This window comes from Dipodomys merriami, unplaced genomic scaffold, assembly GCF_024711535.1.
Source record: "Dipodomys merriami isolate MVZ:Mamm:240054 unplaced genomic scaffold, mDipMer1.0.p SCAF_202, whole genome shotgun sequence".
NCBI classification, from domain to species: domain Eukaryota; kingdom Metazoa; phylum Chordata; class Mammalia; order Rodentia; family Heteromyidae; genus Dipodomys; species Dipodomys merriami.
Window position 1 is genome coordinate 924092 of NW_027203405.1, and position 14046 is coordinate 938137.

General features: G+C 63.6%; 1 protein-coding gene across 3 annotated transcripts in view; it reads right to left on the bottom strand.

Annotated features, from left to right (window-relative positions):
* The window catches only part of Aatk (apoptosis associated tyrosine kinase), a 31911-nt gene extending 27436 nt beyond the window's left edge, over positions 1-4475 (bottom strand). The window contains exon 1 of one of the 3 annotated variants that reach the window (XM_070031602.1): positions 253-428. In XM_070031602.1, the coding sequence (XP_069887703.1) occupies positions 253-400 (148 nt within the window). In that variant the 5' untranslated portion in view covers positions 401-428. Of the gene's footprint in view, positions 1-252; positions 429-4390 lie in introns of those variants that run through there. The other 2 variants (XM_070031604.1, XM_070031603.1) reach the window with 2 other exon arrangements.
* Positions 4476-14046: the final 9571 nt, after the last annotated feature.

Genomic DNA, 14046 nt, shown 5'->3' on the forward strand with positions numbered 1-14046 from the left:
GAGGAGCCTCTCCCTGCCGGGTGGTTGGGCAGGAAGGTGGCGGCCCTGTGCCCTGCCAGCGGAGGCCAGGGCGGGCGGGGGGGCCTCACCCACCCAGGACGCCTGCGGGGCCCCTGCACAGAGCCTGCATGTGTCTTGGGTGTCGCCATGTCCCCGGGGACCCTGCCGGAACAGAGCCCTCCGGGACAGCCGTCCCCCTGGCAGGCTGTCAGGGGCAGGGTGGCTGGTGTCCTCCCAGAAACCCCCACCTACCGGGTTCGGGGTGTGGCTCCCGCGTGGCTCTGCCCTCACCGAGACCCCCAGGAGGGCCCGGCCCAGGCCCAGACAGGCAGGGGACGCCACTGTCCACCCAGACAGGCCGTCTGGGAACTGGCTTCGGCCCCACGTCCGCTGCCCTCATTTCCTCTGCTGGCTTCCTCCGCGGGGGGCGGGGAGGAGGCGCTGTCCTGCTGCTGATTCCTCCGTGACAGCCGGAGGGGCGGGAGCCGGCGGGGCGGGCCGCAGGGGCCACGCCAAAGCCCTCCAACACCGCACGTGCCACACACTGGGGAGCCGCCGAGGCCTGCCCTGCCCACCACCTCAGGCTCTGGGGCCGAGGCTGCCCTGCCCACCACCTCAGGCTCTGGGGCCAACCCCGTCTGTGCCGCGCGGGAAAGGCATAGGGCTGCGGTCGGTCCGCTGCCGGTGGTCTTCATTCTCTCCCCTCTGGCCCAGCCTTGGTCTCTGCCCTCAGGCAGGCGGCCACAGCCTGAGCGCAGCCCGGGGCAGGGGCCTGGGCGCCCCAGAGGGGCAGGGATAGTGAGGGCCTCACCCCAGGCTCCTCCTCGCCCACCACGCACAGGCAGACACCAGGGCGGCGCAGGCCCCCAGCCCCGCCTTCACCTCCAACTGGAGGACATGCCACATCGCGCCCTGGGTGGGCAGCCAGGTGGCCGGCACTGGCCGGCGGCAGCGACCCCTCTCAGGCGGGAGCCGGCTCCCCTCCAGGCCTGGGCAGGGGCCTTGCACCTCTTCCAATGCTGGGGCCGCAGGTGCTCTTGGTCACATTGCCACTCTTCCTGCGGCTCCTCCTGGACCTCTCTCTGTATCCTCTTTTCAGGATTAGGGCCTCGCATGACCTCATCTTAACTAACCAAGCGCCTTTGCAGACCAGCCCTATTCTGCGGTCCTGCGCAGCACGGCATGTGGGTGACTGCCCAGGACACAGGACACCCCGCAGAGCCCCTCGGGGCACGGTGGGGTGTGGGCCTCCGGGTGTCAGTGTGAGCAGCGTCTGGTGCCAGCCACGCCCCGGCCAGGCCCCCCGGGAGGAGCTGAGATGCCCCCCCACTCCCCAGCAGGTGAAAGGCTCAGCAACCCAAGCTGGGGCCACGCAGCCGCAGCCCTCCCTCCACCTCAGGCCCCAGCGTGTCCCAAATGACACCACGACCTCACGTCCAGCCCAGCCAGCTCAGGGGCTCAGATCCACAAAAACGCTGGGGCCCCAACATGCCTGGTTCAATGTCACCCCAAACCAGAGAGAAGCCACCCGCCTGGGAGGCCTCAGGGCCCAGGACACTGCACGGGTGGGCTCGAGGAAGTGTGAGCTCACCGAAGGTCCCGGGAGGCAGTGGGGGACAGACATGGAGGCCGGGGTCCTCACCTCCACCCAGAGGGCAGAGCCGCAGGGAACACACAGGACCAGCAGTGCTGCGTGTGCACACGCATGCGTCTGTGCAGAAATGCATGCGCGGCGGTACCGCATGACCCTGTGCACCGGTGTGGGAGCACGCAGCGCAGGGGTAGTGATGAGTGCCGGTCTGTGTGCGCTCGTACACAGCTGTGCACAAGCTGTGTGTGCAACAGCACCGGGGCCACATCGTCCCCTCCCCGTCTGAGGGCCGGCGACCCGCACTTCACCTCTGCCCCTGCCCCCTCGCACCCCTGCACTTCAGCTCTGGAGGGCAGCCAGCACTGGCCTGGCCAGGTCTGGCCACACAGGCGTGAGCAGCCCCCAGCTCGCCCGAGGTCTCTGTGCGGCCCCAGCCCGGAAGGCCTGGATGGGTTGGCTGGCCGGCCTCCCACCAGTGCCTGACCCACAGGTCCCCACACCTGTTTCCAGGGTGCCTGTGAGCCGGTGGGCGGGGCGGGCGCTCCCTGGGCCCCTCCCAACCCCCTCTCCACCACGCCTGGGACGGGACACGTGGCCCCCACTGCCGCCCGGTCACGGGGACCCATCAAGCTTGCCCTACACCAGCCACGCCCAGACCCAGCGGTCAGCTGTCCCCAGGAAAGCCCCCTGTGGGGCAGAATCGGGGCTGGGGACAGACCGTGAGCGGAGGGTCTGCAGACAGGGTGGGCTCTGTGGGCCTCTCGACTGTGAGGATGGCCGCGGGGGCCCCAGGTCACCCCGCCAGGCTGGCCTGACCCTGCACTCCACACCAGCACCCCTCCAGTGCTGGCACTGCATCCATTCCCGCCTTACAGAGGGGGAAACTGAGGCAGAGAGCAAGAGGGTCAGAAAGGGGCTCCTGGGCGAATGGGGGTGTGAGCACCGGGGGAGGAGGAGGGACCGGGGGAGGGTACGCGAGCACCAGGCAGCCCGGGCCCTACGTGTGCCCGAGAGCTCAGCGCGTCCCTGAAGCTGAGGCTCCTCGCTGGAGGCCCCAGAACTCCAGCGCCTGGCCGGGGGCTCCACCGGCAGATCCTGGGCAGCCGCAAGGCCCCTCCGGAGGGGCGGCTCTGCCCTCTGCTCCCCAGCCTGGCTCAGCCGCTGCTGGTGTCCCTGAAGGCCGCCCTGCCACCCTCCATCTCCTGCGGTACCTGAGCATCCCCGGGCCGAGCAGAGCTGAGCGGCGGGGATGCTGCCCACCGCCACCGGGTGCAGCGGCCAGGGCATGCACCCCAGCACGCAGCCGTTCCCTACGCCGGGGGTCCCCCAGGAATGCATATCTAGGCCTGGTCACCTCGCACTGGCCCTGCCCAGTGTCTGTGACGGTGGAGGGCCTCAGCGGACCCTGCAGAACCCCAGGAGCCGGACACCCCACCGCAAACCACCAGCCCATCACCCATGCTTGCTGCTGCCTCCGTGGGGACCAGCACCAAGCCCTGAGGCGGCACAGCGCTGCCCAGGGGGCAAAGGGGCACCGCGTGGGTCTGCCGGGACGTCCCCGGGGCAGGGGCTGCATCTGCCGGCACACCGCCCGGTCCTGGCCTCTGGGTGCGGGTGGGTGGGCCAGCGCCCTTCACCTCGGGACTGTTGAAAAGCCAGCGAGCCACGGTGGCCGAGGGAGCCCCAGCCCCAGCTGCACCCCCCACCCCCAAACATCAGTCTCTGATGACAGGAAGAGGTCGCCAAACACGGCCAACATGCTGCCCCTGCCACAGATAGGCAAACAGAGGCCCGGGGAAGGCAAGAGTGACGGGAAGCCTCGGGGACCCTGAGTGTAGCAGAGCAGTGGGTCCGGCTGTCCTCCCCGGCGGCCCTGTCCCCCGCGGCCCCGTCCCCCGCGGCCCCGTCCCCCGCGGCCCCGTCCCCCGCGGCCCCGTCCCCCGCGGCCCTGTCCCCCGCGGCCCTGTCCCCCACGGCCCTGTCCCCCGTGGCCCCGTCCCCCGCAGCCCTGTCCCCGCTGGCCCCGGCCCCGCAGGCCCCGCAGACCCTCGGGGCAGCGCTCGGCCAGGCGGAGGCTCGGCTCTCCACACCGGCTGGGACAACTTTCCCCGCGGGTCATGGCGCGGACGCGGTCACTGTGGGATGCTCCTGAGCTGCGGCGGCTCGTGCTCCCGGGATGGCGCGGCCTGGGCCCTGCCTGGGGGGGGGGGGACACCGGGGCACGGCGGCAGGGCAGTCCTCCTCAGCTCCTCACCCGGTCAGCGACCCGGGCCCCTGGAGTGGGGAGGACGCGGCGCGGCCATGCCCGGCGCGGGGCCTTCTTGGGCAAAGGTGCCCGAGGGGGCCTGGGCCCGGGCTGCGGGGCCCGGGCGCCGCCTCGGCTCGCCGTGACCTCGGGCCCCTTAGGTCACCGAGAAGTTGTCTCCAGACAAGCGACGCCCCGACTCCGGCGCGCGCCTCCAGCCGGGCCGGGGGGCGCGGGGCGGGCGCGGGGCGCCGCGCGTGGGCCCCGCTTTGTTCGGCCGTGGGCCCCGGGCCGCTCGCGGGCCGCGCGGGCCGGACGCGGGTCCGTCCGGGGCGGGGGCGCAGGGCCGCGCAGGTGTAAACACCGCGGCGCCTCGGGCCTCGCCCCGGGCCGGGCGCTGCGGGGGCTGCGGGGCCGCGGACCCGCCCGCCGCCCGCCCGCCGCCCGCCCCGCCGCCCGGCCCCGCTGCGCGGCCTGCGGCGCGGCCCCGCGGCCCGGCGGCCCGGGCGAGCGCGTCCCGGCGCGGGGCGGCGCGGCGGAGGGCGCGGGCTCACCGGGGTCCGAGTGCGAGCTGAAGGCGAAGCTGGGGTTGAAGAAGGACGACGACATGGCCAGGGCCAGCGGCGCGGCGGGCGGCCCCGGGCGGGCGGCGCGCATCCCCGGGCGCGGCGCGCAGGACCCGCGGCCCCGGCCCGCGCCGCCTCCGCATCGCCGGCGCCGCCGCCGCAGGTGCGAGCGCGCCCGGCTCAGCCCCGCGCCGCCCCGCGCCGCCGCAGCGCGGGCACCGAGGGGGCGGCGACTGGCCCGGCCTCGCCCGCCGCCGCCGCCGCCGCGGGCTCCCGGGCTCCGCTGGTGCAGTCGGAAAACACGCGGGAGCGCGCGCGGGGAGGGGCGGGGAGGAGGGCAGCGGGAGGGAGGGAGGAGGAAGGGGAGGGGGAGGGAGGGGTGGGGGGAATGGAGGACAGGGGCGGGGAGGGAGGGGGAGGGGAGGGAGGGGGAGGGGAGGGAGGTAGGGGAAGGATGGAGGGAGAGGGGGAGGGATGGAGGGGTGAAGGGGGAGGGGATGGAAGGGGAAGGATGGATGGGGAGGAGGGGGATGGAGGGAGTGAAGGGGGAGGGGATAGAGGTAGGGGAAGGATGGAGGGGGAGGAGGGGGGATGGAGGGAGTGAAGGGGGAGGGGATAGAGGTAGGGGAAGGATGGAGGGGGAGGAGGGGGGATGGAGGGAGTGAAGGGGGAGGGAGGGGATGGAGGTAGGGGAAGGATGGAGGGGGAGGAGGAGGGATGGAGGGGTGAAGGGGGAGGGGATGGAGGTAAGGGAAGGATGGAGGGGGAGGAGGGGGGATGGAGGGGTGAAGGGGAGGGGATGGAGGTAGGGGAAGGATGGAGGGGGAGGAGGAGGGATGGAGGGGTGAAGGGGGAGGGGATGGAGGTAAGGGGAAGGATGGATGGGGAGGAGGAGGGATGGAGGGGTGAAGGGGGAGGGGATGGAGGTAAGGGGAAGGATGGATGGGGAGGAGGAGGGATGGAGGGGTGAAGGGGGAGGGGATGGAGGTAAGGGAAGGATGGAGGGGGAGGAGGAGGGATGGAAGTGAGGGGGGTGGGAATGGGGAGAGGAGATGGAGGCTGAGGGGGGTGGAGGCAGGGGCTGTTGGCCCATCTTGCACACCATTACAGGGAGGTGCTGGCTGGGTAGGGTGGACAAATGGGTGGGGAGGTGTGGGGGGGTAGATGGGTGGGGAGGTGGGGTGGGTGGGGAGGTGTGGGGGGTGGATGGGTGGGGAGGGGTGGGAGGTGGGGGTGGGGAGGTGTGGGGGGGATGAGTGGGGAGGTGGGGTGGGTGGGGAGGTGTGGGGGGTGGATGGGTGGGGAGGTGCTGGGGGGATGGGTGGGGAGGTGGGGTGGGTGGGGAGGTGTGGGGGGTGGATGGGTGGGGAGGTGGGGGGTGGGGAGGTGCTGGGGGAGGAGGGCCGAGGGTCTCTGTGCAGTTCCCACGCTCCTGGGCAGTATTCATGTGTGGTAAGATTTTTGCAGCTGGCACTGGACCACCCCGTTCATTCTTGGGGATCCAGGTAGAGAAGGGGCACCCAGGCCGGGGAGGACCACAGGGATTTGGCTGAGGGGTAAGCAGGCCCGGTGCTAGGACCTGCTGGCTTTTCCCATGTGAATGCACCCACCCCAGCACTGGCCTCAGGGTGAAGACCCTGGGTTCTGTCCCAGCTCCCCAAGGCAAGGGGCTCGCCTCAGCCCTTAAGGGTTGCTGTGTGGGCAGCCAGACCCCGGGAGCCCGAGGCACTAGAACATTCTTCCTGCCCCTGATCTCTCCACTACGGACAAGGGCCCCCAGCAAGGTTTCCACCCTCCTGGGTCCCAAGGGCGCGTGGACCCAGGCTGGCTGCCGGCTGGAGCAACTCAGGAGCAGAACTGAAGGGGCTGCCTGCCTGACCTACAGAAGGAACTCCTCCTGCGTTACCTTTATATGACAACTGAAAACATAAGAAACAGTTAAAGGGGCACCAAAAGCTCAATGATCGGCCTCCTCTGCAGATGAACAGGGAAGGCACACAGCAAAGGGGACCAAAACCGCCGCCCTGGACAGCCATAAGCCAGGCCCGGACTGCTTACACGAAATGTCCGGAACAGGCGCGAGCAGAGGTGAGGGCGGCCCTAGGGCTGCAGGAGTCCCAGGGGGGCGGAAGGGGGGGTGACTGAAGGGGGCAGGGGGCGGGGGAATGATGAGTGTTCTGGGATTGGAGGTGGCCACTACAAGGCCCCTGAATACACAGAAGGCGTTGATTGGGCTGGTGGTGGGGCGGACCTGTGGTCGGAGGAAGAGGCAAGGCGGCAGGAGCCCTTAAACCCGGAGTTCAGCACTAGCTAGCCATGGGACACCAGGACACAGTTGCAAAAACCCAAACAAAAAACCCTGAAGTGCAGACTTCAAAGTGATGGGTTTCGTGATGTGAATTTTTACCTCAAAACAAGCTGGCAGACAAATGGAGGGACAAGGGGTGAACAAACGCAGCGGTGGTTCTTACTAGACACTGTTGAAAATGAACTATACAACCTGTGGGTAGAAAAGGGATAGGAACATGGAGACAGCGAGGGAAGAGGTGACATTTGCCAAAAAGAAATGTACTCATGCCGAGTGCGGGTGGCTCACACTTATCACCTGTCATCCTAGTACTCAGGAGGCTGAGATCTGAGGATTGTGATTCAAAGCCAGACTGGGCCTGAAAATCTGTGAGACTCTTACCTCCAATTAACCACCAGAAAACCAGAAGTGGTGCTGCAGCTCAAAGTGGTAGAGTGCTTGCCTTGAGTGAAAAAGCTCAGGGACAGCACCCAGGCCTGAGTTAAAGCCCCATGACGGAGGAAGGAAGGAAGGGAAGGAGGGAGGAGGAGGGAGGGCACTCTCACCTGACTTATGCAATGGTAACCCTGCTGTACATCCTCTTTATAATAACAATTGAAAATATTTAACGAGAAAAGGAAATTTAAAAAGAAATAAAATGGCTGAAGAGGAAAAACAAAATTTAAAAAAAATGTAAGCTGGCAGAAACACACTCCAAAGTGAATTTGTCTCTTTTGGTTGGCACTAGGGTTTGAACTCAGGATCTCATGTTTGTTCGGCAGGTGCTCTACCACCTGCCCCATGCTCCCGGCCCTTCCTGCTTTCATTTTGAGCTAAGGTCTCATGCTTTTGGCCAGTGCTGGCCTGGACCATGGTCTTTCTACATTTGCTTCTTAAATAGTTGGGAAAACAGGCATGAGTCACCACACCCAGCTCTTTAATGTAATTTTTTTTTTTCAGTTGTGGAGCTTGAACTCTGGGCCTGGGTGCTGTCCCTGAGTTCCTCAGCTCAAGGCTAGCTCTCTACCACTTGAGCCACAGCATCACTTCCTTAATGTAATATTTTAAATTCAAAATTTATGCACACAATGCACAGTGAGCAAAATACTATATATGTATATATGTATATATAGATATAGATATAGATATAGATATAGTTTTGTTTTTGCCAGTCCTGGGACTTGAACTCAGGGCCTGAGTACTGTCCCTGAGCTTCTTTTATATATATATATATATATATATATATATATATATATATATATATAAAACCGATATATAGATAGATAGATAAACAATTAGATATAGGTACACCCATACACATATATGCATACATATGTTTACATGTGTATGTGTGTGTATATATATATATATATATATATATGTATATGTGTATATAGTTTTGTTTTTGCCAGTCCTGGGACTTGAACTCAGGGCCTGGGTACTGTCCCTGAGCTTCTTTTATATATATATTATCAATATATATAGATAGATAAATAATTCGATATAGATACACACATACACACATATATACATACATATATATGTTTACATGTGTATGTGTGTGTGTGTGTATATGTATATAGTTTTGTTTTTGCTTGTCCTGGGACTTGAACTCAGGGCCTGGGCACTGTCCCTGAGCTTCTTTTGCTCAAAGCTAGCACTCTGCCGCTTGAGCTACAGCGCCACTTCCGGCTTTTTCTGTGTGTGTGGTGCTGAGGAATGGAACCCAGGGCTTCATGCATGCTAGGCAAGCACTCTACCACTAAGCCAGGACCTTCCCAGCCAGATACTATGATGTTAAATAAAGGTAGGCGCGACAGGACTGGCAAGCCTCCTGGAGTAGAAGGTTGGGGGCTTGGGGTCCTGTCCCAGATCTTGCTTTAGCCAAGGTGGGAGGATGTAGCCTGAGGTTATGCCCCCCATGCCGGCCCCAGCGATGTCACTGCCCAGCAGGGTGCCTGTAACTCCGGGGTGTCCACGCTGGCCACCTGGGAGGTGGAGAATCGAAGGGTCACAATTTGACAATAGCCAGGGCAGAAAAGTATGTGAGACCCTTGTAATCCCATGGCTGGCTGCAGTGGCACATGCCTGCCATCCCGCACCGTGTGGGAGGCTGAGATCAGAGGACTGTGGTTCTGGGCCAGCCTTCTGGGCCCCAGCCCCCCTCAGAAATAACCGGGGAAAAACGGGGCTGGAGGCGCCGCAGAGCGCTGGTGAGCAAGCCAGCAATGAGAAGAGCAAAGGCCACTGGCGGCTGGGTTCAGGTCCCACCCGCTCCCGGCCAGCCTGACCTCATGGATTATCTGGTGGGAACCGGACCGGCTGTGAGCCGCCCAGTTGAAACACGAGACATCTTCATTCTAATCAACCACATTAGCTGGAGCCAGGACCCCGCGGCACACACGTAGAAATCTCCTGGGAGCACAGAGGGAAACAGAGGCACGAAACCAGTGCCCCGGGCAGCCCCTCCCTGGCTGGCCGGGGATCATCCCCCACCTCTGACTGACCAGGCGGCCGGGGCCCCGGGCAGCCCCAGCCCCATGGCCATGAGCCAGGGTCCCAGAAGACCCAGCACAGGGACAGCCCCCCAAAGGGCGCCAAAGGGCGCGGCCTGTGCAGGAGGGAAGAGCCCGGATCCCGGGTGAGGGGTGGCTTGCCCACTCTGCCCTACGCAGACGCTCCCGGAAAGAGGCCAGGTTCCTCTGCCAGCTCACTGCTTGGCTGGGCAGCTGCTGGGGCATCTGGGTGGTGCAGGGCGGGGTGGGGGGCAGGGGGGAGGCTGCCGCCCCCGTGGGCCTCAGGCCGCAGGGAGGGCAGTGCCAGCCTGCCCAGGGGGACGGGGAGGTGTCCACGGGGCCTGCAGGCCGGCTCTACCCGCAGATGGCGCAGGAGGGCCGGGCAGGCCATCCCTCCCTGCCCGGGGCTCCCTGCGCCTGGCCGTGCCCGGCCCCGGGCGCCCCCGCTGGCCTCCATCTCCGCCGAGGACACTTGTTTTGTTCGTAGCATTCGTGCCCACCCCGTGGGCTTCCTTCTTGATCGTGGCAAAAGTCCCACAACGCAAGATTCTCCACGTTCCCATGTTCCCGCGTGCCTTGACCAGAGACTGCCATGGCCAGGGCACCCCAAAGGAGGCAGTCCCGCGGGCCCCGCCCCTGCCGTAGCCACGCCCCAAAGGAGGCGGTCCCACAGCCCCGTCCCTGCCATAGCCACGCCCAAAAGAGGTGGCCCCCGCGGGCCCCGCCCCTGCCGTAGCCACGCCCCAAAGGAGGCGGTCCCACGGCCCCGTCCCTGCCATAGCCACGCCCAAAAGAGGTGGTCCCAGTGGGCTCCGCCCCTGCCTTAGCCACACCCAAAGGAGGCGGTCCCACGGGCTCTGCCCCGCCATAGCCACGCCCCAAAGGAGGCAGTCCCGCGGGCCCCGCCCCTGCCGTAGCCACGCCCCAAAGGAGGTGGTCCCCGTGGGCCCCGCCCCTGCCGTAGCCACGCCCCAAAGAGGTGGTCCCAGTGGGCTCCGCCCCTGCCATAGCCACACCCAAAGGAGGCGGTCCCATGGGCTCTGCCCCTGTCATAGCCATGTCCCAAAGGAGGTGGTCCCTGGTGGGCTCCGCCCTGCCATAACCACGCCCCAAAGGGATGCTGTCTTTCGGGATCCGCCCCGTCCCGTGAGCTCCGCCCCTAGCAGCCACGCCCCCTAGCCCTCTCCGCGCCCCGCCCCCCCATCTCTACTGATCGGCCTGTTCTGGACATTTCATAAAAGTAGAAGCTGCATTGTTTAGTTTTCTGTTGGGCTTCTCTCGCTCCCTGCAGTGTTTCAAGGGTCTTCCATGTGGGAGTGCTGCAGCCTCGCCCCTTTTTAGGGCTGATCATAAATTCCACTGTTGGTCACGTGGGAGCAGCTGCTGGGGTAAGACTGAGTGGTGGGGTATGGAGGACAGGTGGGGGAGAAGGGAGGGGAGGGCAGAAGGGAGGGGAGGGGAAAAGGGAGGGGAGAGGGGAGAGGGGAGGGGAGAGGGGAGGGGAGAGGGGAGGGGAGAGGGGAGGGGAGGGGAGGGCCCTGGGTCACTGCCGCCAGGCCTGTCCCCAGGAGATGAGAGACAGTACCTGGAGCTCAGGGCTGGGACCTTCCCAAGGCCCCAGGAGACAGCCAGCCAAGGAAACAGCTAGAACTTCAGTCTGCAGGCACAGCTAGGGGGCTAGGGGTGGATCTAGGGGCTCTCCAGGGAGTGCCCAGGCTGAACACTGCCTGCACAGCTGACGTTGTCCAGGGTCCCCTGCCGGCTTCTCAGACACCCTGCCCGCCCGTGGCCACTGAAAGACCATGTGTGCAGCCCGCTGCCCGTGCGCCCCTGCACAGCCCCTCCAGCCGCTGTGGACAGGCAGTGTGTATACTGGGGGAGGCCAGGCCATGGGGGGGCGGGGGAGCACGTGGGGGGGCACACGAGGGGCAGCCAGCTTTCTAGGCTCTGCCACTGGAAAGCCTAAGAGTACAAACCAGCTCCTTCTCTGGGCGAATTTCACTTATAGGAAAGCACAGCAACTGGACAAGTTCTCAGAAATACAAAACCTACCAAACCTAAATCACAAACAACTAGAGAACGTGAACACGTGAACACCTGCATTGTTAGTCAGGAGGCAGACTGATCAGTAACCAAGAATCTGACAAACAAAAGCTTTGGACCTGGTATTTCACAGCTGGACTCTATAAGATATTCAAGGACCCAACACCAATCATTCCCACCCCACCTGAGGCCAACAGCCCCCCATTCCAGACTTCGCAAAGATACTACGAGAAAATACAGAGTAGCCCCTCCTGAACTCAGGTGCCCACTCCCCAGCTCACAGCACCTGTCATGATTCTTCTCCATGATCAACTGGGGTTTATTAGGAGAATGCAAGGTGTGGCTGAACCTACAAAACCCAAATCTGTGGGCTGGAGGGAGCAGCTCAAAAGGTGGAATGTCTGAGCTGGGCGCCCATGGCTCACGCCTGTCATCCAAGCTACTCAGGAGACTGAGATTTGAGGATCACGGTTCAAAGCCAGCCCGGGCAGGAAAGACCGTGAGACTCTTATCTCCAATAAGCCACCAGAAAAGCAGAAGTGGCACTGTGGCCCAAGTGGTAGAGCGCTTGCCTTGAGCTGAAGAGCTGAGGGACAGCGCCCAGGCCCAGAGTTCAAGCCCCATGACTGACCAAAAAAAAAAAAGAGGTGGAGTGTCTGACTAGCAAGAGTGAGGTCTTGAGTTCAACCCTAGTAACACACACACACACACACACACACACACACACACACACACACACACATGTGCACAGACACAATCTGTCAATGTAATATACCACTGTAACAGAATAGAGGATAAAAAGCACACAATCATCTCTTTAATTGAAAAAAGAAGTGTGAAAATTCCATGCTTTTCAATACTTTCATGATAAACACACTCAACAAACTGTGAAAGAGGCCGTTTCAAGAGCTCACGGCAAATGTCCCACTCAGAGAATAATGAAAAACTCAAACTGTTTTCCTCTAAGACCAAGAGCAGGTCGAGAGTGCCTGCCTCACCCCTCCCGTTCAACACAGTTCTGGAAGCTCTAACCAGAGGAGTTAGGCAAGAAAAAGGAAATGAAGTAAAACCTGCTGGGAGCCTCCAGGGTATGGCGGTGGAGCTCCCGTCCAGGTCTGCCCAGGGCCAGAGCCCCCACTTATCACCTCCCCGCCCTCAGTGAAGGAGGCTCCTCCCCCGCCCCCCCCCCCAGGGCTCCAGGGCTGGCAGCAGGCCTTGGCCTTTGGGGATGCCTGGCACTCCTGGCTCTCCAGTCCCCCCCCCCTTGTGAAGTAACCTTTGACCTCAGGGGGAGGGATGGGGGTGAGGCTGCTCTCACACCAGCCCTGACCCGGCACCCCCTGGGGCTGCAGGCAGTGGGTGAAGGAGGGGCAGGCAGCTCTATCTGCAGCCCACCGCCCATGGCCTGCCGCCGCCCATGGCCCAGGCATGCATAGGCCCTGTGGAGGTGGGCCTGCTCCACTGGCAGGGGCCACACTGGCTCGGGCTGTTCCAGCCGGTGCCACAGGGATTTCCCTCCCTTTCTTGGTGGGGAACCTGAGGCACAGAGTGGCTGGAAGGCTGAGTTCTGAGAAAACTCCTTGGTCAGTGGCCCCTCATTTTCACCCCTGGGTGGTGGAGCTGGGGCAGCACTCCAGGCCGGCTCCCTGTCCACCCCGGGGAGAGGATGGACGAGGACTTCCCTCAGATGAGGTAGATGGCGCTGGCTATGGGCACATTGCCGTCGGACAAGGACCTGGGGCTGCTGCCCGCAGACATGCAGCCCCATGAGACGGCGCACTGGGCCAGGGTGTCCCTGCTGAGGTGGGGTCCTGGAGCCCAGCTGCCCCTCCCCAGCTGCCCAGCCCCTGGTGACCCGAGCCCAGCGGGTCCCAGGCTTCTTCAATGACCTCAAGCTCTCGGGGCAGCTGGGGAACGCGGGCACCGCCGGCCTTCCAGACCCTGGACAAGGAGGACAAGAGCAGCTTCCACAGTGGAACGGGCGGGCCGGGGCAGGGCCGGGCCCTAGCCAGCGCTCTCCCATCATCCTCCTTGATACAGTGGGAGGCGGCCAGGCAGCCCAGGGCAGCCCCAGGGGCAGTGCCAGGCACCAGCCCCCTCCTAGGGCTCAGTCTCCTACCTGCAAAGTGGGGAATGTGCACCCTGTCACTGTCTTCTTGACCCAGGTATGACCTGTCCACCGTCCCAGCCCACGCCAGGCTCATCATTGACAGACGAGAGGCTGAAGCCATGGTAAGGACTGACTTTGAAGGTAGGGGCAGCACGGATGGGAAAAAGGGGACCACCCTAGACCCAGACCCAGACCCTGCCCTGGGCACAGGGAAACTGAGTCTGGGGGAGACTGGGGCCAGGGAAGAGTGTCTGGGCAGAACCCGGATAGGAAGGGGCCTGGGGCGGCACTGGAATAATGGGAGGAGCCGTGAGCCTGCCAAGAACTGGCCATCGGAGCCCTTCCCACCGCAGCTGTGGTGCACGGGCAGGCCAGGGGCCACCAGAGCAAAGTGCCCACAGGCGCAGAGCCCCAGATGCCACTGCCCAGCTGAGCAGACTCGTTCCCACCGCCAGAGCCTCGTCACACGTGGTGGTCACGAAGTTTGAAGGAGAAGCGGCTAGCCGGGTGCCGGTGGCCACAGCTGTACTCCTCTGGAGGCTGAGATCTGAGGATCCCAGTTCCATGCCAGCACAGGGAGGAAGATCTTTTTTTTTTTTTTTTGTCAGTTGTAGGGCTTGAACTCTGGGCCTGGGCGCTGTCCCTCAGCTCTTCAACTCAAGGGGAGAGCTCTACCACTTGAGCCACA